The sequence below is a fragment of the Artibeus jamaicensis genome, unplaced genomic scaffold (assembly GCF_021234435.1).
Source record: "Artibeus jamaicensis isolate MK-2021 breed Jamaican fruit bat unplaced genomic scaffold, CSHL_Jam_final contig_470, whole genome shotgun sequence".
NCBI lineage: Eukaryota > Metazoa > Chordata > Mammalia > Chiroptera > Phyllostomidae > Artibeus > Artibeus jamaicensis.
The window spans coordinates 1,191,180-1,216,411 of NW_026521849.1; the positions used below are offsets into that span (position 1 = coordinate 1,191,180).

General features: G+C 54.0%; 2 protein-coding genes across 4 annotated transcripts; both read left to right on the forward strand.

The window, feature by feature from the left end:
- Nucleotides 1–1,175: 1,175 nt before the first annotated feature.
- On the forward strand, nt 1,176–4,837 carry ZBTB32 (zinc finger and BTB domain containing 32). Of its 3 annotated transcripts, XM_053667619.1 has the most exons (6): nt 1,185–1,212; nt 2,312–3,288; nt 3,561–3,634; nt 3,744–3,812; nt 3,929–4,093; nt 4,280–4,837. In XM_053667619.1, exons 2-6 carry the CDS (start codon nt 2,411–2,413, stop codon nt 4,531–4,533), a joined length of 1,440 nt encoding a protein of 479 aa, XP_053523594.1. In that variant the 5' UTR covers nt 1,185–1,212; nt 2,312–2,410; the 3' UTR covers nt 4,534–4,837. The 3 variants fall into 3 exon arrangements, with proteins under 3 accessions (XP_036994365.2, XP_053523594.1, XP_036994364.2); XM_037138470.2 differs by lacking the exon at nt 2,312–3,288 and having other exon boundaries at nt 1,176–1,212; XM_037138469.2 differs by lacking the exon at nt 1,185–1,212 and having other exon boundaries at nt 1,579–3,288.
- An 832-nt stretch (nt 4,838–5,669) lies between these two features.
- KMT2B (lysine methyltransferase 2B) lies at nt 5,670–25,161 on the forward strand. Its single transcript, XM_037138468.2, has 37 exons — nt 5,670–6,175; nt 7,260–7,332; nt 7,581–9,541; nt 9,747–9,860; nt 9,954–10,104; nt 10,288–10,567; nt 10,734–10,789; nt 11,024–11,302; nt 11,615–11,709; nt 11,983–12,081; nt 12,220–12,333; nt 12,473–12,619; nt 12,722–12,817; nt 13,235–13,352; nt 13,898–14,011; nt 14,177–14,361; nt 14,437–14,526; nt 14,617–14,721; nt 14,854–14,927; nt 15,508–15,623; nt 15,720–15,811; nt 15,891–16,028; nt 16,762–16,920; nt 17,126–17,246; nt 17,324–17,402; nt 17,505–17,665; nt 18,721–18,948; nt 19,033–20,326; nt 20,422–20,499; nt 20,577–20,686; nt 23,051–23,188; nt 23,271–23,345; nt 23,449–23,626; nt 23,923–24,030; nt 24,148–24,231; nt 24,348–24,477; nt 24,570–25,161. The coding sequence occupies exons 1-37, from the start codon at nt 5,819–5,821 to the stop codon at nt 24,843–24,845; spliced, it is 8,073 nt and encodes a 2,690-aa protein (XP_036994363.2). The 5' UTR covers nt 5,670–5,818; the 3' UTR covers nt 24,846–25,161.
- Nucleotides 25,162–25,232: the final 71 nt, after the last annotated feature.

Here is a 25,232-nt window from a genome sequence, read left to right on the forward strand (position 1 = left end):
AGAAACAGGAATTTAGAAACACAATATTTGGACCTAGGAGGGAATCAGGATCTAAGGGAGAAGCCTAAGGGGGAATCAGATTATGTCTTGTCACCAGAGCAGCCTACCAGTGCCTCATTAGTTTATTTTCCAGTTATCTATTGGGCACTATATGATATGCCAGGCACACATAAATGATTTATCACTTGTCGAATAAATGAAAATTTGCCGCAGCATGATGAGGATAATGGAATAATAAGAAACCGAAAAAATTTTGTTGAGTTTCTCAGACTTCATCCTTTCCCCAGGTTAACAAGTGCTAAAGTGTGAAAAGAGGGGAAATCTCCGAGGACCTTGACCCTTTGGGCAGGAAGTGAAAGAAACCCCAGAGTCCTGATTTCAGAGAAATGTCATTTGTCATCAACCCAAGAAAAGAAGTTTTTCTCTTTGAAGACCACTACAGACTCTTTCTGGGGTGGCCCCCTTCAGAGCTTGATGGAAGGATATGAGTCATTCACACACCCCATCCCCGGTGGTAGCCCAGATGACAGTGGTCATTCCCACAAACCAGTCAATGCTTCGTAGTACCAAGTCAGGCATGCTTTTGGCCCTCTTTCACTCTCTCCTTGGAATCCAGATATTTTAGTCTTTTTCACTTCTGAGATAGTATAAACTATCTTCATCTGCTAGGGCTCTTAGAGGTGTCTCGGACACCTCTAAGAGACAGAATTAATACTATTTGAATGATGCTATGTACTGACAAACCACTCTCACATTCATCATTTCATCTTCACCTCTGCCTCCAAATGAGATAAGCAGAGGCTATCCCTACTTCATGGATAAGGTAACAAGGCTCACAGAGATGACTTGCTCAAGGTGACTCAACTAGTAAATGGCAAAGATGAGACTCAAATGCAGGTCTGATTGGTTCAAAGTTTTTGTTGCCTAAGATATACATTTCTTTGACTCTAGAAGTTCACAAATAAAATGAGATGGGAGGTTAGGAGGTAGAATGCCTGCATTCTGGAAGTAGAAGAGGTGTTCTCTCCTGGACGGTCAAGCAGACCTAGGGGTATAAAACCACACCCCATGTGGGGACTGTGGTAGATTGATACTTGGGACACCCAATGGAGGACTGTGAGGTCAGGGGCGGAGTTACTGGGGGGTGGCTGGGCAGGAGGAGCCCAAACAGCAGTTCAGAACATGCGGTGGTTCAGGAGGAAGCTACAAATGGTGAGTGGTTTCTTCTTCCCAACTGAAACTTTCCTCCCATTATACCCCTCTTTCTGTTCACTTCCTGCCAATCTGTAGCCCTCTCCCTGAGGTGTCCAAGAAATAATCCTCCCTCCCACAAGGGTCCCACAACACACCTGGGAATATGCCTGCTGAGCACTGAGACACTTGGGTCTGTCTCTTTGTGTCTGCGTTCCCAGTTTGCTTCTTAAAAACCAACGTGTTGGTTTTGATGTATGATAAATTTCTGCCTTACTGGGTTCTGTCTTTCTATTCTCCACTTTCGGCTTATGAGAAATAAAATTAAACTATCTCCTTATCTTAACTTTGAAAGTAAATAGCCTCTCCCTCTACAGTTCTCCTCTCCCTCTACAGTTCTCATCTCCCTTTCTCTCACTTCCTCAGTGGCCAAAGTCTTCTCCAAAACCTCTCTCCATCCTTGGGTCAAGAGTTTTCTCTCCTGTGGCTTCTGCACCTGTTCTCTTAACTCCCTGGGTTGGCATCTTTGGTGTCTTCCAGTTCCTTCTCTGTGTTCTAGAAGCTTCAGCCTCAAGGAGATGACCGATTGATACCTTGGAGCCTGCCTTCTTGCAGCTATGACCCATGCTTTGCTGACTTTTCTGCCTCAGGACCCTCAGCTTGTGTGGGGACACACCAGCTCTCTAAATTCTCTTAGGAAGTCGTGCCTTGCTCCATTCCTATCTGCCTGGGCTGACTGGGTCTTGTGGTGATCTCTTTGTCTCGAATTAAGAGAGCCTGACCTATTCAGAGGTCTTTCCCTGAAGAGGGGCTCAGAGAAGCAGAAGTATAAGTATCTGCTATCCTTTAAGTATCTTATCCTTTAAGATTGCTAACTGGCAAAATCCACTATATACTAGTCTTAAACCCACTACTTGATATACTTGATATACTACCTGGTCCCCGACTTTTAAGTCCTGACTTTGATCTAATTTCCATTCTCCTGTGACCCCACCCCAGCCCCATGTTATGGTTCTGGGAAAGCTCAGGTCCTCTCTTGGGTTAATTTATTTGCTCCATTCAGGACAGAGAACTCTGATCCAAAACCAGCAACTCACTCTTTCTCCCCTCACCTCCACAGGCTTGAGAATATGCTATTCCTCCCTCCCCTTTCCACCCTGGACCTCACACTGTGGCCTTTGCCTCAGAACCTCTGAGACTGGTACCCAGGCAAGGCAAAATGCCCCTGTCTCCAACAAGACTGCCTAGCCCCTATGACTCTGATCGGCTAGTACGGCTAGCAGCCAGGCTCTGGCCAGCACTATGTGATACCATGATCACTGTGGGGAGCCAGGAGTTCCCTGCCCACAGCCTGGTGCTGGCAGGTGTAAGCCAGCAGCTGGGCCACAGGGGCCACTGGACTTTAGTGAAAGGAATCAGCCCTTCCACTTTTGCACAGCTTCTGTACTTTGTTTATGGGGAAAGTGTTGAGCTGCAACCTGGGGAACTGGGGCCTCTTGAGGAGGCAGCCAGGACCTTGGGGGTACAGTGTCTGGAAAAGGCATGCAGGAAAGCTCAAAGAGACAGGGCTAGAGTAAAGCTGAGTCAAGAGCTGAAGGAGGAGCCAGAGAGACCCACAAGGGATTCTAAGAGAAGAGTGAGGGGTCTTGGAGAGCAGAAACCAGAGAAATTTATTAGAACTGGTGGGAGAGAACAGGAGACAATGCACAATCACAGGTCACTAAGAGACAGCCCTGAGATAGTAGACGCATTGCAGGAGGGTCAGGGGGAGCAGAGGAGATCAGAGGAAAAACCCAACCAATCCCTAGTTGACCACAGAGGTATAGATGGGAAACAAGAAGTGATCATGTGGGTAAGGGAGAGTCCAGGAGGCTCTGAGGAAAGTCTGGGAGAATTGCCTGGCCCCCGTCCCCACCCAGGTTCCCTCCATACTAGCATCACCTCTAGGCCCTGGTGGGCTGAGGCCCCTTGGTTAGGGGAGGGCCAGCCTGCCCTATGGAGGAGCTTCCTGTTGTTGCCGCAGGGATATGGCAGTCCCTTCTCCCATAGCACTCCCATTACTGGAGCTTGGCAAGAGGTCTGGCCTCAGGACCAGAGGTAAGTGAGGGGGCCTAATGGAAGCCTGGTTGGGAGGGAATGGCTCAGGTGAAGCAGTGATAATGGGTGGAAAGGCACCACGTTTCTTATCTTTGTTGTACATTTCCTGAGTTGGAGATAGGACAGCAAGCTCCCAGGGGAAGCCAAAAGTCACAGGGGAAGCCAAAGCCCAGCCCCTGAGAACTCATGACACCTTCCTCTTCAGGATGGGATCAGTCAGGATCATAGGTTTTGCCAAGTCTGTAAATCTACCCCCTCCCCCCCGCCCTCAGGATCCCACTGTCTCTAAATCTCCACAAAAGTCTCTGGAGCCAAAACCAGTTGGCTTTCTCTAGACCTACCTCAGGTAAGCTCCTCATTGTCTGCATGAACCCTGTAATATGGTCTCTCAGCTGGGGCTGGGGCTGCAGGAATCCATCCTGAGCAGGGCCCCTACTTTACTCTGCTTCCTCCAGGTTTCCTCCCCCAGGGCCCCATAAAGCTCAGCCCTGGGGAGATGGAAGAGTCTGAACAGAGGCACACAGGTGAGTAGAGTGAGAGCCATAACTCTCATCATAACCCCTGATGTCTTGCCTGGGTGTTTCAGTGATCCAGCCCTGGGATTCCCAGCTCTGCCCTCCTTTGCCTTCTGTCCCCATAGGTGCACTTGCCACCTGTGTGGGTCATGTGGGCAAAGCAGGCCATCCATCTCGCCAACGTCCTCCTCAGCTCCCTCCTGCTCCGCCCAGGCCCTATTCTTGTTCTGTTTGTGGAAAGAGGTTTTCACTCAAGCATCAGATGGAGACACACCATCGAGTTCACACAGGTACGGGCGTCCTATCTAATAAAAATTGTCTGCTTCTCTCCAAGCACTGGTCTGCTCGCCCCGAAGTCCCTCTCCGCGTGCCTAGCTCCCATGCAACTCCCTTGCCAATTGCCCGGTTCTACCCCTAGGCCAGCCTCGCCCCCCCCCCTTCTTTCCTTCACCAGCCTGCCCCTCCACCCGCCGTAGGAGAGAAGCCCTTCTCCTGTGGCCTCTGTCCTCAGCGCTCCCGAGACTTCTCAGCCATGACCAAGCACCTGCGGACACACGGGGTTGCACCCTACCGCTGCCCTCTGTGCGGGGCCGGCTGCCCCAACCTGGCCTCGATGCAGGCACACATGCGCGGCCATTCACCCAGCCAACTCCCGCCGGGATGGACTATTCGTTCCACCTTTCTCTACTCCTCCACCTTAAGGCCATCTCGGGCCTCGACCTCCCTGTAGGCCCCCTTCCTCCTCCACCTGAAGGGATATGAAGCTTCTCTGCCTTCAGACAAATAATGAAAACATTGAAGATGGGCTGGTGGGCTGACTAGGCTTTTGACCTGGCACCGCGGTTTCGGCTGTCTAGCAAATTCGGCTCTAAGAAGCATCGCAGAAAGGCCGCCAAGAGTCCTCTTCCACATGACCGCGGGGTGCAGAAGCCTGGGTTAGCGATCCCGCGTGGGGATTTCACAAGCGAAGGTTAACTATGCGGGGACTGTTTATTTCATCACCCAAATAAAGCGTTTTCTGTGCTTTCCTCTCAGGACTCCCAGAAAGTCTAGTCTGTGTGCGTGGGTGGGAGTGCGTCCAGCCTTGCCCCTAATCCTGTAGCGGCCCGTAGTGGGCGTGCGTCCACAATTCCGCGCGGCGGCCACCTCCTCTACCTCCCCGTCCTCCCCCACAAGCAGAGGGCCATGAGGGTTCATGGTTCAGACACTTAGCAGCAAGCCCCGAGGGAGAAGGTTGTGAGAACCCAAGTTACTACTAGCCTTTCTACAGCAAGCAAAGGTGTGAGGCGTCTGAGTCTTGGGGACACCCGGCCTGGGGCTTGAGGGGAACGCGTGCTCCGCTCTGCTTTCAACCACCCGTCTCTTCTCCTTGAGGACGCGGGCCGCGGCTTCTGCAGCATGTTTTCTCCACGCTGTGTGAAACGGCAGCCAGGTCGTACCTAGAACTGAGATTAACCCTTGGCCACCGCCCCTTCCCCAGCCAAAACCTCCAGCAGTCGCGAACTTCAATTCCCACTGTCTTCGGGCTTCCCAGGGTAAGAAGCCCTCTGCATTCTGGGAGTGGTAGTTCATATGGGCCGCTGGCCTACACAAGCACGGTGGGAGGAATCTGGGGCGAAAATCACACCTCCTAGTGGCTCCGGAGCTCGCTTTCTCTTTGGGTCGGGTTGGGTCCCCACAGTCCCAGCTCTCGCGGTCCTAGCTCCCGGCGGAAGGAGCGAGGTGCCTGGACTACATTTCCCTGAGGCCCCTGCGCCTCACCCCTCTCCGGCCACAACGCGGCGTTGTTGCTCTTCTGGCCAGGTCTAAGGGACTGCTGACCGGCCTCGGACTCCCGTTCCCGTGGTGCCCCGCGCGTGGCCGGCCCAGCCCCCCGGCTCCCGCCAGACCAGCGGCGGCGCGGGTTGTTGTCGTGAGCCGCGGCTCTTCCCACCCTCCTCTCTTTCCCCTCCCCCCCGGCCCTGCTTTCGGGCCGCCCCTCCCCCTGCCTCCCTGGCCCCTCTCACGGTGCCAAGATGGCGGCGGCGGCGGGCGGCGGCAGTTGCCCGGGGCCTGGCTCCGCGCGGGGCCGCTTCCCGGGCCGGCCGCGAGGCTCCGGTGGGGGAGGGGGCCGCGGCGGACGGGGCAGCGGGGCCGAGAGACTGCGGGTAGCTCTTCGGCGCGGCGGCGGCGCGGCGGGGCCGGGCGGAGCTGAGCCAGGGGAGGACACGGCCCTGCTCCGTTTGCTGGGGCTCCGCCGGGGCCTGCGCCGGCTCCGCCGACTGTGGGCCGGCCCGCGCGTTCAGCGAGGCCGGGGACGGGGCCGCGGCTGGGGCCCGAGCCGGGGCTGCGTGCCGGAGGAAGAGAGCAGTGACGGGGAATCCGATGATGAGGTGAGGCGGTCGGAGGCGTTCCCAGCGCCGGGCTGGGCGGAGGCCGGGGGCTTCCAGGGGTCTAAGTGGCCCAGAGGAGAGACCATGGGGGAGCGAGCTTCTCCGGGCCCCTACAGAGAGAAAGGGTCCTGGAAATAGGCATGAGAGGAGGTAGGCTGCACGGAGCTGTCGGTGGAAGGGGCTTTATAAGTGAAGAGAGAAGCCCGAGGTGCAGCTGGGCTCTTGGGCCCGCGGCGGGTCATGCTGAAATGCCCTGGGCTGATCCTTCTTGGCAGTTGACAAAGCTAAGATAGTAGAGATTTGGGCGAGGAAGTTAATTGGGACTGCATGCCTAACCAGTGGTGGTTGTCAGCAGCAGCTTGGCTTTAGTGGACCCAGGCTAGGGCTTTCTGGGCTCTTAACCTGTAACCTGCCCCGCCCAGCCTCATAACCTCTGACATAGCCCTGGTTTCACCAGTGCCCCATTTCCTCTTCTGACCTAAAGTGGAGAGAGGGTATAATGGTGGAGGGCTTCCTCTTAGGCACAGGTTGAAGAGAAATGGAATGCAGGCTATGATGGGGCATTCTAGCAGGTCTGAGTTCAGCTCAGGATTTATCCTCAGCCTCAGAAAAAGCAGGAGCTTTTTCTGTGGGGATCCTAACGTGGTAAACATTTGATACACACCATGCTTGGGAGACCCTTTTCTCATCTTCATTCTGGAAGAAATTACAGCTCAAGAAAATGTAAATGGAGGTCCCACTTTTTTTTTTTTTTTTTTTTTTTTTTGAGTTGGAGTGTAAGGGAATCTGATGGTAGTGCCTACTGCCTGGCCTGAGAAGACCCTGGTCTGTTTTCTTCTGGGCCAGCGAACCATTGACGGCTGTGCTGGCATGGTTTGGCACAGGAAGTGAGGGTTTATCCTTAAATAGGGAGAAACCCTGTTTTCTACTCCCTTCCAGACTTTTTAGGGGTTTTTTTTCCTTGAAAATAGGGGTCCATTAAGGGAGAAACTGGGGATATTCCTCAATACCTGAGTCTCAGGTGGAACAAGGGCTTTGGCACTGACTGCTGTTTCTCCCCTCCACCCTTGGCCCCCTAAATCAGGAATTTCAGGGTTTTCATTCAGATGAAGATGTGGCCCCCAGTTCCCTGCGCTCTGCACTCCGGTCCCAGCGAGGTGAGTGATGGGGAAACTCTATCTCTGTAGCCTTGTAGGAATGCTATTCTTACTTATTGTGTCAGCTTTTCCCTGTTCAACTAAAGTCTGTGTCATCAGTTATTGAGTGTGTTCTGTATTCAAAGCCCAACCTGTGCTGGGCTGTGGGGGAAACAGACAAGTAAGACTTAGTACTGGGCCTCCTGGAGCGTGTTCCTTAGTCCCCAGGACTATATTGACCCATTTCCCCACACCTATTCTCCTTTTAGGTCGAGCCCCCCGAGGTCGGGGCCGCAAGCATAAGATGACCCCTCTTCCGCCTCCTCGCTTAGCAGATGTGACTCCTACACCCCCAAAGACTCCTGCCCGGAAACGGGGTGAGGAAGGCACAGAACGGATGGTGCAAGCACTGACTGAACTTCTTCGGCGGGCCCAGGCACCCCCAGCCCCCCGGAGCCGGGCATGTGAGCCCTCCACCCCCCGACGGTCTCGGGGGCGGCCCCCAGGCCGGCCAGCAGGGCCCTGCAGGAAGAAGCAACAGGCAATAATGGTGGCAGAAACAGCTGTGACAATCCCCAAACCTGAGCCCTCACCTCCTGTGGTTCCAGTAAAACACCGAACTGGCAGCTGGAAATACAAGGAAGGGCCTGGCCTAGTACCTGGAACCCCTAAACGTGGAGGACAGTCTGGGCGAGGAGGCCGTGGAGGCAGAGGCAGAGGCCGAGGTGGACACCCCCTCGTGATCAAGTTTGTTTCAAAGGCCAAAAGAGTGAAGATGGGACGATTGTCCTTGGGACTTGAATCAGGTCAGGGTCAAGATCGACATGAGGAAAGCTGGCAGGATGCCCCTCAAGGAAAAGTTGAATCTGGACAGGGAGATGGCCCTTGCTGGAACAAGGAGCAGAAGTTGGAGGAGGAGGGAGAGGAGAAAGACAAGGAGGAAGGAAAAGAGAAGGAAGAGAGAGCTGTAGCTGAGGAAGAGATAGTGTTAGCTGAGGACAAGGAAGAGGCAAAGCTGCCCTCACCACCCCTGACTCCTCCAACCCCTCCACCTCCCCCACCTCTTCCATCGCCCTCAATATCACTTTTCCCACTTTGCCCTCCACCACCTTCAGTGACCCCACCACCTCCACCATCCCCTCCTCCACCTCCTGCTCTGGAGGAGCAGGAAGAATCCCCTCCCATGGTCCCAGCTACGTGCTCCAGGAAGAGGGGCCGACCTCCCCTGACTCCCAGCCAACGAGCAGAGCGGGAAGCTGCTCGGGCAGGACCAGAGGGCACCTCTCCTACCACTCCAACCCCCAGCACCACCATAGGAGGCTCTGTGGAAGACAGCCCCACTGTGGCCCCCAAAAGCACCACCTTCCTGAAGAACATCCGGCAGTTTATTATGCCTGTGGTGAGTGCCCGGTCCTCCCGTGTCATCAAGACACCCCGGCGATTTATGGATGAAGACCCTTCCAAACCCCCAAAGGTGGAGATCTCACCTACTCCACGGCCTCCTGTTCCCATCTCCCCACTTGCCCCCCAGGAACCAGCACCAGCCCCCTCTGCACCGTGTGCCCCAACTCCTCTATCTGTCCCAGTCCCACTCCCTGAAAAGAGACGGTCCATCTTAAGGGAACCCACATTTCGCTGGACCTCACTGACCCGGGAACTGCCCCCTCCTCCTCCTGCTCCTCCCCCAGCCCCACCCCCACCCCCTGCTCCTGTCACTTCATCCCGGAGGCCCCTGCTCCTTCGGGCCCCTCAGTTTACCCCAAGTGAAGCCCACTTGAAGATCTATGAATCGGTGCTTACTACTACTACTACTCTTGGGGCCCCTGAAGCCCCTGAGCCAGAGCCGCCTCCCGCTGATGAATCTCCAGCTGAGCCTGAGCCACGGGCAGTGGGCCGCACCAACCATCTCAGCCTGCCTCGATTTGCCCCTGTGGTCACCACCCCTGTTAAGGCCGAGGTGCACCCACCTGGGGCTCCAGCCCTGAGCAATGGGCAGCAGGCTCAGGCTCAGCTACAGCAGCCTCTACAGGTCATGCAAACCCAGCTGCTGCCCCAGGCACCACCACCGCAGCAGCTGCCACCACTGGAAAAGACTCGGACTGCAGGCATGGGTTCCTTACCACTGTCTGGTGTAGAAGAGAAAATGTTCAGTCTGCTCAAGAGAGCTAAGGTACAGCTATTCAAGATTGACCAACAGCAGCAGCAGCAGAAGGTGGCATCTTTGATACTGGTAAGCAGGGTGCTTTGGCCAGGCCCTGTACCCAGCCATTTCGCCTCGATTCCCTGCAGTCCCTTAGCCACCTGCATCCTAATTTCGGAGGGAACCCTTAGAACCAGCCCTCCCCTGTTCCTCAGCTTCCTGTATTCCTTCCCTGGAATATTCACTTCCACCTTCATTTTCCAGCCTCTGACCCTGCTTATTATTTCCCCACCAGCCAAGTCCTGGAGGACAGATAGAGGAAGTCATGGGGACTGTTAAGCATATCTCAGATAGAGGTTCTGTCAAGTCTGAAGATGAATCGATGGAAACTAAGCGAGAGAGACCATCGGTATGGAGTGGGTGGAGGGCCCTCTGAAGGAGGCTTGTTGCAGGAGCACAAATAGCAACACCTCACATGTTTTTGTCATATCTCTTCCCCCAGGGCCCTGAATCCCCGGTGCAAGGTCCCCGCATCAAACATGTCTGTCGTCATGCTGCTGTGGCCCTGGGTCAGGTGCGGGCCATGGTACCTGAAGATGTCCCCCGTCTCAGTGCTCTCCCTCTCCGGGATCGGCAGGACCTTGCAACAGAGGGTAGGGGCAGGTGTCTTCTGGGAAAATTTGACAGCTCTGTCAAATCTGAGAGCAAGCGAATGCACCAAGAGCCTAGTAGAGTGGCTCTTACCAGAGGGCCTACTGAATGAGGTGTAGGATGGAACAAAGATGAGGTAGGCCTGGTGGCTTTGTAGCTCCATCTTCTTCTCTCCACTGCACTAGATACGTCGTCAGCATCTGAAACTGAGAGTGTCCCATCACAGTCACAACAGGGAAAGGTGGATTCAGCAGGGCCTGGTGGAGACTCAGAACCTACAGGGTCTGGAGGAGCCCTGGCCCATACACCCCGGCGTTCACTGCCCTCACATCACGGCAAGAAGATGCGAATGGCACGATGTGGACACTGTCGGGGCTGCCTGCGTGTGCAGGACTGTGGCTCCTGTGTCAACTGCCTAGACAAGCCCAAATTTGGGGGCCCTAACACCAAGAAGCAGTGCTGTGTGTGAGTAGCTGGGGTTCAGTTCAGTCTTTGTTTCCACGCATGGTCGTTTGTCACCAAGGCCCCCTGCCCCACCAGAGCAGTGGGATTGGCATCCTTGTGGAGAGCTTCCTCTCTTCCCCCAGACCACCAGTCCCCTACCCTGGTGACGTGCTGCTCCCCTCCCCAGATACCGGAAGTGCGACAAGATAGAGGCTCGGAAGATGGAGCGGCTGGCTAAAAAAGGTAACAGGTTTTGAGGAACATTTAAGAACTTTATTTAGATTCATGGTATGGAAGAAGCCATGTTTTCTTTGCTTTCGTTATCTTTGTAGTGTACCACCTTTGTCTCTTTCTGTCGTGTACTTGTGTTTCTCTCTCGTACTTGTTCTTTTCTGCCCCACTTTCTGGGTTTTCTCTACCCAAATGTCCCATGTCCCTGGCTGAGCTCAGATCCTACTAAGTCCCCTGTTCCCACAGGCCGGACGATAGTGAAGACGCTGTTGCCCTGGGATTCCGATGAATCTCCTGAGGCCTCTCCTGGTCCTCCAGGCCCACGCCGGGGGGCGGGAGCTGGGGGGCCCCGGGAGGAGGTGGTGGCCCCCCCAGGGCCCGAGGAGCAGGACTCCCTCCTACTGCAGCGCAAGTCAGCCCGGCGCTGCGTCAAACAGCGACCCTCCTATGATATCTTCGAGGACTCGGATGACTCAGAGCCCGGGGGTCCTCCTGCTCCCCGGCGTCGGGCACCACGAGAGAATGGTGCGAATTGCTTGTTGCTTCCTCTGTCAGTCCTGTGTCTTTTGTGTGGAAGGGATGGGGCTCTGACTCCAGTGTTCTATAGGTGTGGTAGAGAAAGTAGCTGAGTTCAGAGAAGAAAGTAGTCTTAAGTGGATGGGGGGAGCTGGTGTGTGGGGTGTTTAGTAGATTTATGAGCAAGGCCTAACTAAGGATAATCCTAGCAACCCTTGGTTAAAGAAGGTCCTGGAGATCCAGGTAATATTTAGGGATTGTAAGAGAGGGGCAGTGGGGCAGAGAGGAAAGGGAACCTCACTGCTCATGTGTCTTGCCTAGAGCTACCAGTGCCAGAACCTGAGGAGCAGAGCCGGCCCCGCAAACCCACCCTACAGCCTGTGTTGCAGCTCAAGGCTCGGAGGCGCCTGGACAAGGTGAGCATAGCCCCATACCAAGAACCCTGAGCCCTGTGGAAGACATGGCTCCTGCCTTCCAGAAGCTTCCTGGCAAGTCAGATTAACAGGGTCATGTGAGTGCCATGGTGTGTCCATACCAGAAAACAGTCCTTGGGGGTGAGGCAAGCCTGCCCTGAAAAGTAAAGGATTTGGGCAAAATACAGGGTCAGGCAGACTGGGAGAGAGAATAGCAAGGAGAAAAGCCTGTAGAGGTAGGTGGGCAGCCTTCTGACCACCACCATTCCTCCCTAGGATGCTTTGGCCCCTGGTCCTTTTGCTTCTTTTCCCAATGGCTGGACTGGAAAACAGAAGTCCCCTGATGGTGTACACCGGGTTCGTGTGGATTTCAAGGTATGGCATTGAGAGGGGAGGATGGCAAGGACTATGGTTGGAAGAAACTTACTGTGTCTGAGAAGTCAGGACTCTAAGATGGATCTGACTTTTATGTTTTCCACTGTTCTCTGATTCCATGTGTTCTTTTTCCATCAGGAGGATTGTGACCTAGAGAACGTGTGGTTGATGGGAGGCCTAAGTGTGCTCACCTCCGTACCAGGGGGGCCACCTATGGTGTGCTTACTGTGTGCCAGCAAAGGCCTGCATGAGGTTGGATTCCGCCTTGTTTCACAACCTCCCAAGTCTCTGTTAGCCCTTACTGTCTGATTTCTTGGGTCTTCTTAGCAGGTTCTCATGCCCTGGCCTCCTGGCCTCATACTATGCTTATTGTTTATTCTCCCATCCCCAGCTGGTGTTCTGCCAAGTCTGCTGTGACCCCTTCCACCCATTCTGTTTGGAGGAAGCCGAGCGGCCCCTGCCCCAACATCATGATACCTGGTGCTGTCGCCGCTGCAAGTTCTGCCATGTTTGTGGACGCAAAGGCCGAGGATCCAAGGTTTGGGCCCTGGAGCCAAGGGGGTGGGTGGAGGAGTAGAGGAAAGAGGTATCCCTGTGCCAGTAGATCCTGCCATTGCTGTATTTCTCCAACTTTTAACAGCACCTCTTGGAGTGTGAGCGCTGCCGCCATGCTTACCACCCAGCCTGCTTGGGGCCCAGCTACCCAACCCGGGCCACACGCAAAAGGCGCCACTGGGTGAGAGATGGGGCCCACACCTCTTGCTTTAGAGTTCTAATTAATGCTGCCATCATCCTCAGCCTTGCTGTAGGCTAGGACTCATGAAAAGGGGAAAGTTGGGAATTCTTTTGAGAATTTGGTAAACATAGCATTTTTCTTTCCGGAATTTGACATAGGCAAGAATTTGCATGTAATATTTTTAGGGGACCTTGGATTCCATAGTCCCAGGCTCAGAATCCCCTGCTCTAGCCTAACCTCCACTCCTCCCAGGTTTCCCATCACTAGTCTCCCTGCTTTATTCCTTCCCTGTTCTTTTACCCTTCCTTTCTTATTTTCTGCCTACCATCCACTCCCCTTTGCCTGTCTTTCCTCTTCACTGCTATAACCTGGTGCCTAGCTCGACCCCTAACATTGCCCTGCCCCCTACCTTCCCAGATCTGCTCAGCCTGTGTGCGTTGTAAAAGCTGTGGGGCTACTCCAGGCAAGAACTGGGACGTCGAGTGGTCTGGAGATTACAGCCTCTGCCCCAGGTGCACCCAGCTCTATGAGAAAGGTGGGGACTTGGCAGGGGCCCTGGGCCCTGGGGGTCCACTGGGGAGTGGGCCAGGTTCCTACAGAGGCAGTTAGAACAGATGCTCTCTTCTAGTGGTTTTCTACCCTTTCAGCTATGTAATCTTCCTTTCTGTTTATGGTACTTCTTCCATAGAAGCCCATCCAGTACATAAAAATGTCGACACAGCCTTTCTGAGGACAGTGGAGGTGGAGGGCCTGGGGCCCCATCTGCATGGTAGTCCCTGAGTTTCTTTCTGGAACTTCAAGTTTCCACTGAGCTCTTTGAAAACCTGGGCTTTCCTCATTTATTCAGGCACCATGTTTAACAAGGTCCTATTTCTTGTGAAACACTGGGGCTGCAGGTTTTAAAAAAGAGGCCTTATCTTCAGCCATATTCTCAGCCAGCTTTTTGAGAATAATAGGGACCCAAGATGGGCCATAATGGAGGCAGCCCATGAACATGGTATTCCTGCCCTATGACAGAATTTCTGAGGGGCAGGTAATAGCCCCAGCCCCTCTGACTTGCCCTCTGCTCGCTCTTTTTAGGAAACTACTGCCCAATCTGCACACGCTGCTATGAAGATAATGATTATGAGAGCAAGATGATGCAGTGTGCACAGTGTGACCACTGGGTACATGCAAAGTGCGAGGGGCTCTCAGGTGAGTAAGTGAAGTACCAGGGGTGTGAACCTCAGCCCTGTGGGGATCCCTGTCCTGCTCCCCTCTACAGGCCCTCAGAGGACAGGTGGGCTAAATACTCTCGGCAACTTAGCAGCTGTTGGGAGCCCCAAACCATTTTCTCCTTTCTCACCTTGGCTATTCTAGATGAAGACTATGAGATCCTTTCAGGGCTGCCAGACTCAGTGTTGTACACCTGTGGACCGTGTGCTGGGGCCACGCACTCCCGCTGGCGAGAGGCCCTGAGTGGGGCCTTGCAGGGGGGTTTGCAACAGGTGCTCCAGGGTCTATTGAGCTCCAAGGTGGCTGCCCCACTGCTGTTGTGCACCCAGGTGTGGAGGGCTTGGGCAGCAGGGTGGGGTGGGGCCAGGCCCAGCACCAGCCCTGCTGACTTCCCCTCTTTGTAGTGTGGACAAGGTGGAAAGCAACTGCACCCAGGGCCCTGTGGTCTACAAGCTGTGAGTCAGCGCTTTGAGGAAGGCTACTATAAGTCTGTGGTGAGTGGGACACTGAGAGGGAAAGGTAGATGCCAGGAGGAGAGGGCTGGGGTTGGGCAGGGGAGTAGATCCTGACAAGCCCCCTTACAGCACAGCTTCATGGAGGATGTAGTGAGCATCCTGATGAGACACTCCGAAGAAGGAGAGACCTCAGAGCACCGGGCTGGAGGCCAAATGAAGGGGCTCCTGCTGAAGGTGGGCTGTTTGGGGGGTACTATTAGGGTGGCTTCAGTGGTAGTGGGGAGGAGACAGTAGGTCCTTCCGATTCTTTCTCTGTCAACTTTGCTGGGAAAGCTAGTTCTTCTCATCTTGTTACCCACACCACAGCTGCTAGAGTCTGCGTTCGGCTGGTTCGATGCCCACGACCCCAAGTACTGGCGACGGAATACCCGGCTGCCCAAGTGAGTAAGGTTAAGTAACAGGAAGGGAACCAGGGAGTGAGGGCAAAGCCCAAGGGCATCTGATGGGAATCCCCAGTCAAACTAGTCTGAGAATAAACAAGGAGCAGAGTTGGGGTCTGGAGGGTGGTGGGACCTGGATGACAGTCCACAGTGGTTTTAAATTAGCAGAGATTCAGACTGTGGAATTAGCTCCCACTTTGTTTTTTCTTTGTGCCAGGCAGTGTCGGGGAAAGCAGTGAGTGAGCTATGTTTGGGGGGATTAGTTAGTCACTGGTGACCCAGATGGTTAGGATGATGGTGAGGAAGCCCAGGGGAGGTGCTTGCTGGAGCCTAGGACCTGAGACTTTCTAAAAGTGATGACATCTTAGCTGAGATGTGGAGGAAGAGTATTCCAGGCATGAGGAACGCACATTTCATGTGCCAAAAGTGGCATGAGAGGGCCTGGCTTGTTTGGGAGACTAAGAGAAATACCACATGGAGAGGGGACAAAAAGGTCATGGCATGTTTAGGCTGAGATTGTGAGTGGGCTCTTGTTTAGCCATTGTTAAACATGCCAAATGCTAACCCACCCTATCCACAGTGGAGTCCTTCCCAATGCCGTGTTGCCCCCATCCTTGGACCATGTCTATGCTCAGTGGAGGCAGCAGGAACCAGAGACCCCAGAATCAGGGCAGCCTCCAGGGAACCCTTCAGCAGGTATTGGGAATTGGGAGCTGGGAATTAGAGTCCCTGAGTTGATGGGCCAGGCTCCAGGTCCTGATTCTTAGACCTCCCTTCCCACACTTCTTCCAGCTTTCCAAGGCAAAGATTCAGTTGCTTTCTCACACCTGGAAGACCCTCGTCAGTGTGCACTCTGCCTCAAATACGGTGATGCAGACTCTAAGGTAAGGGTTACTGCGTGAAGCCCTAGGTTGTGGGGGCTTGTCCCTGGGGCATCTCCTCACATCATTCCTCTGTCCATAGGAGGCAGGGCGGCTCCTGTACATCGGGCAGAATGAGTGGACACATGTTAACTGTGCCATTTGGTCAGCTGAAGTGTTTGAGGAAAATGATGGTTCCCTCAAGAATGTGCATGCTGCTGTGGCTCGAGGGAGGCAGATGGTGAGGGCACAGGGCTTGGAGAGGTGGGCAGCCCTTGGGGTTTTGGGTAGAGCCCCTCCTTCAGTGGTGACAGCTTTTATTTCACAGTCTCTATCTACCACAGCATGTCCTTTCACTGCTGGTCCTAGGTACCTTTTTTGGTTGTCTCAGGACTCTGGTGTGGGGGAGATAGTGGCTTTCACCACATATGCCCCCCCCCCCTTTTTGTGTCCTCTGTCCTGGGAGACCAAAGGTTAGAAAACTACCTTTTGATTGAGCTTGTGCTAGATGCCCTCCATACAGTATGGCATTTACCTCTTAATATGTCCCCATGAGTTGAGGTCTTCCCTGGATTAGAATCCCCCCTCACCAGTGTGGTACCGATAGAATTCTCAAGCTCAGTGTCAGGAAGTGGAATGATAGAGGTATCTACTGCATGGGACAGATGTGAGGATTAAATGAAATAGTACAGGTTCTATATTAGAATTATGTGAGAAAGATGGTGAATGCCACTCTGCAAGTGTTAAGTTTTACTTTTCAACACTCTGCTTCAAAGAAAGTCTGAAATAGTTTTGATGTGAACCTGGCCCCCTGGGTGCAGCTAGGTGAGAGGTTATGTTTGGTGAGTTCCCTTGCTTTGTGAAGTGCTTGGCTAGACAGGGGTCCAAGCAGAATCTCAAGGACAGCGATGCTGAGCATCAGGCCCTGGCCCCGGTCACTGGCTTCTCCCCTCAGCAGCCCCTTCCACCCGCAGCGCTGTGAGCTCTGCCTAAAGCCTGGAGCCACGGTGGGCTGCTGCCTTTCCTCCTGCCTCAGCAATTTCCACTTCATGTGTGCCCGGGCCAGTTACTGCATCTTCCAGGATGACAAGAAAGTTTTCTGTCAGAAACACACAGATCTGCTGGATGGCAAGGTGGGCCATTATTGTGGGGGAGAAAGCTCCCCACTGCTCTCTTTTTTCCCCCTTTCACTCAGGGACCCTTGCTGCCTCTCAGTGCTTCTTGTTCTCCCTGTGTCTTTTAGCCAAACCCATGACTGTCTGGTCCCTGCCTATAGAGCCTTTCCTTTTGTCCCTCTCCTACACCACCAGTCTAACAACACCATTTGCCATCCACCAGGAGATTGTGACCCCCGATGGTTTTGATGTTCTCCGCCGAGTCTACGTGGACTTTGAGGGCATCAACTTCAAGCGGAAGTTCTTGACAGGGCTTGAACCTGATGCCATCAACGTGCTCATTGGTAAGCCTCTTGCTCTCTAGGTTGCTCTTCCTGACCCTGCCTGGCCCCGTCCTCCTGAACTCTTCTTCTGCCTGTAGGCTCCATCCGAATTGACTCTTTGGGTACCCTGTCTGATCTCTCCGACTGCGAGGGACGGCTCTTCCCCATTGGCTACCAGTGAGCAGCCCAGGAGGATCTGGTGGGGTTTGGGACTGTAGGACTACACCTCATTTTCCCAAGTTGTCCTGACCCTGTATCCCACATACACCTACCTGACAGGTGTTCCCGTCTGTACTGGAGCACAGTGGATGCTCGACGGCGCTGCTGGTATCGGTGCCGAATTCTTGAGTATCGGCCATGGGGGCCAAGGGAAGAGCCAGTTCACCTGGAGGCAGCAGAGGAAAACCAGACCATTGTGCACAGCCCCACCCCTTCCACTGGTACGGCCTTAGAACTACCTCATTTTCTACCCTGAATGCCAGCCTCTCAGTCTTTATTCTGCTCTCCCCTAAGACACTCCAGGGTGCTTTCCATTCTTTCCTTCGTTGTAATGGCAATGATACAACCAAATATTGTGCCAGGGGTTATGTTCAGCATTTCACAGGGAGTGAGGGGAGAGCACCTGCTTTGGGGTAGGGAAGGTGGTGACAACTTCTGTACAAATGGAAGGAGCCTTTAGGGCCACCTGACTCAGGGCTCCATGCTTATGTAATGCTCCCCACAGCTCTCTGAGGAAGGCACAAGCTCCACTGTACTGCAACTCGAAAGGGTAGTCGCTCTCCACAGTAACATAGCGGTGGAGCCAGGATTCTAATATGATCTGCTCAATTCCCAGTCTGGCACCTTCACAGCCACATTGGCACTGAGGGATGTAGCTGAGGACTGGATGACAAAGAGCAAAGAGTGGGCTTGGAGATTGGTAAAGGGAGAGGCCATTGGGGGCTGGATGGGAGGAGGAAAAGATTGGGATTGTATTTGCAGGTAAGGAGTTTGTTCCAGGTTAGAATCTGACATGAAGTGGAGAGGGGAGGAGGGTGCAGCTCTCCTGGATGGAAACGAGAATGTTGGGAGGAGGCAGCCTCAGCTGCACAGGTTGGGTGGAGCCAAATAATGGGGAGTCAAAAGTGCCAGGATAGGGCGGATGTATTTGATGTGGCAGGGATGTATAGTGTAGGTAAGAAAGTGGTAAGACTGGCTGTGCTGGAGAGAGGATAGTGCCCCTTATGGCATGTAGGACATGAATCAGAGTAATAGACAGCCAGGAAGTGGGGAGATGGCAAAGGATGGCTGAGGAAGGGTCACAAAGGGGCATGTAGAGATTTTGCAGAAACCATGGAGGGGTTTGAGTCCAGGGTGATGGCTGGGAAACAGTGCTTGTGACTGGGTCAGGGACAGGGGCAGAGAAAGTGCACTTGGCTCCAGAGGGAGGACATGTGAGGAAAGGCTTTGATAAAGAGCCCCCATCATCCCTGATACCATTTTCTTGCCTCTTCAGAGCCCCCAGATCATGTCAACCCCCCACCAGATGCAGATGCCCTTATCCCTGGAGCTCCTGAGCACCACTCACCTATTCAGAACCTGGACCCCACTCTTCGGTCAGATTCAAGCAGTGCCCCTCCTTCAGCTCCCCGCTCCTTTTCAGGGGCTCGAATCAAAGTGCCCAACTACTCACCATCCCGGAGGCCCTTGGGGGGTGTCTCCTTTGGACCCCTGCCCTCCCCTGGTGAGTATTCGGGAGAGTATTCAGGGGAGGGATAGGGCAGGTGAGGCAGGAGCACCTGGCTGACAATGACCCTTCCCCCCACAGGAAGTCCATCTTCTCTGACCCACCACATCCCTACAGTGGGAGACCCGGACTTCCCAGCTCCCCCCAGACGTTCCCGTCGTCCCAGCCCTCTGGCCCCTAGGCTGCCACCATCACGGAGGGCCTCTCCCACTCTCAGAACCTCTCCTCAGCTCAGGGTGCCCCCTCCTACCTCATTCGTTAGAGCCCTTACACCTACCTCAGGGGAGCTGGCTCCCCCTGGCCCTTCCCTATCTCCACCACCCCCTGAAGACCTGGGCCCAGACTTTGAGGACATGGAAGTGGTGTCAGGACTGAGTGCTGCTGACCTGGACTTTGCAGCCAGCCTGCTGGGGACTGAGCCCTTTCAGGAAGAGATTGTGGCCACGGGGACAGTGGGGAGCAGCCTTGGGGGCCCAGGGGACAGCTCAGAGGAGGAGGCCAGCCCTATCCCCCGCTACATCCACTTCCCTGTGACTGTGGTATCTGGCCCTGCCTTGGCCTCTGGCACTCTCCCTGGAGCCCCTCGCATCGAGCAGCTGGACGGAGTGGATGATGGCACAGACAGCGAGGCTGAGGCTGTCCAGCAGCCTCGGGGTCAGGGGACTCCTCCTTCAGGGCCAGGAGCAGGCCGGGCTGGGGTCATCGGGGCTGCAGGGGACAGGGCGCGACCTCCTGAGGACTTGCCATCAGAAATTGTGGATTTTGTATTGAAGAACTTAGGCGGGTCTGGGGAGGTAGATACTAGGCCCAGAGAGGAGCCACTTCCCCCAGTACCTCCCCTGGCCAATGGCAGTCAACCCTCCCAGGGCCTGCCCTCTAGCCCAGCTGACCCCACTCGGACGTTTGCCTGGCTCCCTGGGGCTCCAGGGGTTCGAGTATTGAGCCTGGGCCCTGCCCCTGAGCCCCCTAAACCCACCACATCCAAAATCATTCTTGTTAACAAGCTGGGGCAAGTGTTTGTGAAGATGGCTGGGGAGGGTGAAACTGTCTCCCCCCCAGTAAAGCAGCTGCCTCTTTCCCCTCCCATCCCCCCCACGGCCCCCACTTCCTGGACTCTGCCCCCAGGACCCTTGCTTGGTGTGTTGCCAGTGGTAGGTGTGGTCCGCCCTGCCCCACCTCCACCACCCCCTCCACTGACGCTGGTGTTGAGCACTGGGCCCTCCAGTCCACCCCGCCAGGCCATCCGTGTCAAAAGGGTGTCCACCTTCTCTGGCCGTTCCCCACCAGCACCTCCCCCAAGCAAGACCCCCCGGCTGGAGGAAGATGGAGAAGCCTTGGAGGATCCCCCTCAGGGTCCAGGGCTTAGTGGCAGCGGGTGAGTGAGTATGCTAAGGCTGTGGAGGTGGGCAAGGGACTTGGGCAGAAGAAGGCAGCTCAGGCTTCTTGTGGTTCCTCCCCCACCACCACCAGGTTTAGCCGAGTGAGGATGAAAACACCCACAGTGCGTGGAATTCTCAACCTGGATGATCCTGGGGAGGAAAGCCTGAGGTGAGTGGCCAGTGCTTTTTCTCTGGAAGCTTTGGGATTTCTGTCCCTTCTCTCTTCTGACAGGTCTCTCCTCATAGGCCCCTCCAGAACCAGTCCCCTCTGCTGCCACTTCCAGAGGATGGTCCTCCCCAGGCTCCTGATGGTTCCTCTGACCTGCTGCTTGAACCCCAGTGGCACCACTACTCAGGTAGGGACTAGCCTTTTCCTCTCACTGCTTTCTTCCTTGTGCTTGATCAGCTGATGATACAGTGGAGAGTTAATACACTTTGAAAAACACCTAATGGGCCCTAGGGTATAGCTTAGTTTAGTTTGAGTGTCATCCCAGTACACCAAGGTTGCAGGGGCAATAAAAAGAGATATATCTACTAGGTGTTGCACATTGCACACCTACCTGGGAACAGGCCTGAGGCTGGGTTTTAAAATTATAGAGATGCCCTTAGGGAGTTTATGGTCTGTAGTAGAAACAGGAAGTTTCAGTTTGAGGTGAGAGGGCTTCTGAAAGTGCCTTGTCCAGTATGCCCAAGAGCCCCAGGGAGGGCTTCAGAGCCTAGTCTTCCGGGGTCAGAGGTTTAGGTACCTAGTAAAACCAAAGACAAAGTTTGGGCAGGAACAGTAGGAAGGAGGTCAGAGGAGAGTGGTGTCTCAGAGGCCCAGGGAGGGAAGTAGTCAGTAATCCCAGTTGTCACAGAGGGTCCTAGACATTTCAGGGTCCAAGATTGGTGTGTACTGTGTGGGCCAGTGGGACAAGGTAAGAGACTATTGTGTCAGAGTTTAGAATCAAAAGGCAGTGGTTGATGAAGAAATCAAAACAACACCCAGGCACTTTGCTAAAAATCTCAGCTAGGAGTCTGGGAGGAGGCGGGCCAACAGATTAGAGGGGTTTGGTATGAAGGCTGAGACAGCAAAGCCAAGAATGAGGGAAAAGGAGGTGAGGGGAGGCATGGTGGTTGGGTTGAATAAGAGTCCCCTGAGGTGGAAGAGAGGTGAGGTTAGGTGCACCTGGAATGCACAAGATAGGGCACTTGGAATCATTTGGCTGACAATCTCAATGAAGCTGGAAGAGAAATACTCTGTAGATCAAGGAGGGCAGAGAGAGAGAGAGGGCTACAGCCAAGTAACCTGGTTATCAAGCAGCCTGAGGTTTGGAATTTCTAGTGGCTCCAGCCCTGTCCCTACATGGGAATTTTCTCATCACGTAGATCACAGCTGCTAAGCATGGAAGTGGCATGAGGTAGACTGAGACCACTTAACTGAAAGAGTGCTGGGGTCAGAGAGGGCATGCTGATATGACAGTGACCATGACAGACCCTGACTGCCTTTAGCATACCACATTTTGGTAGAGGAAACATACATGTACATTAGGTAGTGTACTGCATCCTAGAATGAGCACTGGGAAAGAAGACAGAGAGAGAATGTTATTCAGGGAACAGAATGGATGTGAGGATGGGAGAGAACTAAGAAGAGGAAGAAGTCAGAGGTGGACTCAGAAGAATTGAGGCCTAGAGATGATGTGGATCACACAGCAGCAGTCAGGTTTAGAATCTTGGCATAGGGGAAAGAGGGCATGTGGACAGGTTGGCCCTGAGAAGTGATGAAAGGAGAATGACCATGTGAGTCCTGCCTCTCCTAAAGTGTGCTACACTCAAACTTACATTACCCCCACTCCATCCAAATACAGTGGTCAGTCCTCAGCCCACAAACTGATCAGCAGCTGATATGCTGATCCCTCCCTCTTTGAAGTACTTTCTTTCCTGGCTTCCAGAACCCCATCCCTCTCCTCATCTCTCTGGTTGTGCCTCCTCATTGCCCCGACCTGTTAACTTTGGCATGTCCAGGCTGCTCTTGTCTAATTTGGTGGCCCTAAATCCCATTTCTAATTTTAATAGCCCCCAAGTTGCTAACCACACTCCTTTATATCCTGGTGCCTGCTTACCATCCCGATCAGCAAGTTGCCAGGGAGGTTTTTCTAAGAGGAATCTCAGATTCAGCATGTTCCAAACTGGGCTCCCAACCTTTACCCCAAATTTGTTTCTACCCAACCCTCATTACCTCTCTAAATAATAGTTTTAATCCTCCAGTTGTTCTGGCCCCAAACCTCCGAGTTTTCCCTGACATCTTCCTTTCTTTCTCTCACATCTACATCTCCTACATCAGTAATCCTGTGTACTCTAGTTTTAATATCCTTAGCTGCTGAAAAATCCCTTAAATGGCTCATAACACACAAGTATTTGATTCTGTGAGTACGGTCCTGTAATACTAATATATTTGTACTATTTCATGAGACAAAAGAATGAAGTTTGGATGTTTATGGTAGACTGGGTTTGAGTAAGCCGTAGTGTGTCCTGTAGGGCCGCCAGAAGTCCTATAGAAAGGGACTGCAGACCCTTCAGGAAAAAATTAAGTTTGGTCTGTAGGGTTCACTGGGCATTTAGAACAGGGGCCTTCAAACCAAGTCTGCTTGTGCCCAGGGAAAGAGGGCAAAGGGGAACCGGGAGGTTTTGACTCCAGGAGAGGTGATCCTTACCTACTTTGACCTGCTTCTTCGGACCAGGTGAGGCTTCAAGCTCTGAGGAAGAGCCTCCATCCCCAGAGGATAAAGAGAACCAGGCCCCAAAACGTGCTGGCCCGCATCTGCGCTTCGAGATCAGCAGTGAGGATGGGTTCAGTGTGGAGGCTGAGAGTTTGGAGGGTGAGTCAGGAGTAGTGGTGACAGGGAGGGAAGGTCTCGCATGGAATACCATCCTAAGTCTGCTCTGGCCCTGCCTTCTCAGGGGCATGGAGAACTCTCATTGAGAAGGTGCAAGAGGCCCGAGGGCATGCCCGGCTCAGACATCTCTCCTTTAGTGGTAAGTCGGGGGTCCACAGGGACTTCGGGGGCTGGGATGACTTTCTGAGGGCAAGATGGGCCTCTGATGTGACTCATGCATTTTCACCTTTGACTCTCCTTAGGAATGAGTGGGGCAAGGCTCCTGGGCATCCACCATGATGCTGTCATCTTCCTGGCAGAGCAGCTGCCTGGGGCCCAGCGCTGCCAACACTATAAGTTCCGTTACCACCAGCAGGGAGAGGGCCAGGAAGAGCCACCGCTGAATCCCCATGGGGCAGCCCGAGCCGAGGTGTATCTTCGGTGAGAGGTCTGGGGTGTGATGCCTGGGTTGGGGGACCCCTATGGGCAATCTCAAGGGTGGAAATTAAGTCTACAAATCAGAAACTGAGGCCTGAGAGAAGAGTTCTAGGCCATTCCAGGAATTATTTCTAGAGTTCATATCAGAAGAATGAACCTCATTCATTCCCCTTTTGCTGTCTTCAATAGTAGTGGTATTCCTCCTGCTCTGCCAGCAGCAGGTCCAGGCCAAGAATAGGGGGATAGCATCTCAAAGTAATGGCTATGAACCTCCCTCCATTTTTTCCTTCTACCTGCAGGAAGTGTACCTTCGACATGTTCAACTTCCTGGCCTCCCAGCACAGGGTGCTACCTGAGGGAGCCACCTGTGATGAGGAGGAGGATGAGGTGCAGCTCAGATCAACTAGGTATGGAGGGCAGGCCAGGATGCTGGGGTAGTCTGGAAGGGTCCTAAAGAGGGTGACAAGGGGCAGGAGAGGTCATTCTTGGGTACCAGCCTGTACGACACTGCTGTCTCCCACCAGACGTGCCACCAGCCTGGAGCTGCCCATGGCCATGCGCTTTCGCCACCTCAAGAAGACATCCAAAGAAGCTGTGGGTGTCTATAGGTTAGTGAAGTTGTGGGGATGATGCCCCTTGGGTGGATGACAGGTGCCCTGCTATGGGCCTGCCTTGGTTCTGTCCCCCTTCCCCCTGAGCTCCCCTTGCCCATCCTACCCTGCAGATCTGCGATCCATGGGCGGGGCCTGTTCTGTAAGCGCAACATCGATGCTGGCGAGATGGTCATTGAATACTCTGGTATTGTCATTCGCTCTGTGCTGACTGACAAGCGGGAGAAGTTCTACGATGGGAAGGTGGGCTCTGCCAGGTCATGAGAATGAGGTGGGTGAAGCAGGACCTACCCATGGGAACAGAGCACCTGACTGCCCCCACCTTGTCCCTGTAGGGTATTGGGTGCTACATGTTCCGCATGGATGACTTTGATGTGGTGGATGCCACAATGCATGGCAATGCCGCCCGCTTCATCAACCACTCTTGTGAGCCCAACTGCTTCTCTCGAGTCATCCATGTAGAAGGCCAGAAGCATATTGTCATCTTTGCCCTGCGCCGCATCCTGCGTGGTGAGGAGCTCACCTATGACTACAAGTTCCCCATTGAGGATGCCAGCAACAAGCTGCCCTGCAACTGTGGCGCCAAGCGCTGCCGTCGGTTCCTTAACTGAAACTGTGGCTGCCCACACACAACCTCCCACCACCCCTGCTGCCATCTCAGCCCTGTTTTGGAGGATTCCCTAGTCCCTTCCAGAGCATCTCACCCCCACCCTCATGTTCAGGGTGTATGTGGGCTTGCAGGTGTCGAGGGCCCTGTTCCCCACCCCTCCAGCCCACCCAGCAATTGCTCCCTTCCTGCCCTCAGGGCCCAGAATGTAGATATTGTACAAAAATTTCTAAATCCCTTCTTTTCTATGCACTTTTTTATTTAAGAGGGTGGGATCCCAGGTGGGAACCTCCCCACAATAAAGTCTGTCAATGTTTGGAGAGGTGGCCTTCCGGTTTGTATGGTGCTGGGAGCAGGCAGGAGCTCCCATTTCTCTGTGCCCCACACCCAT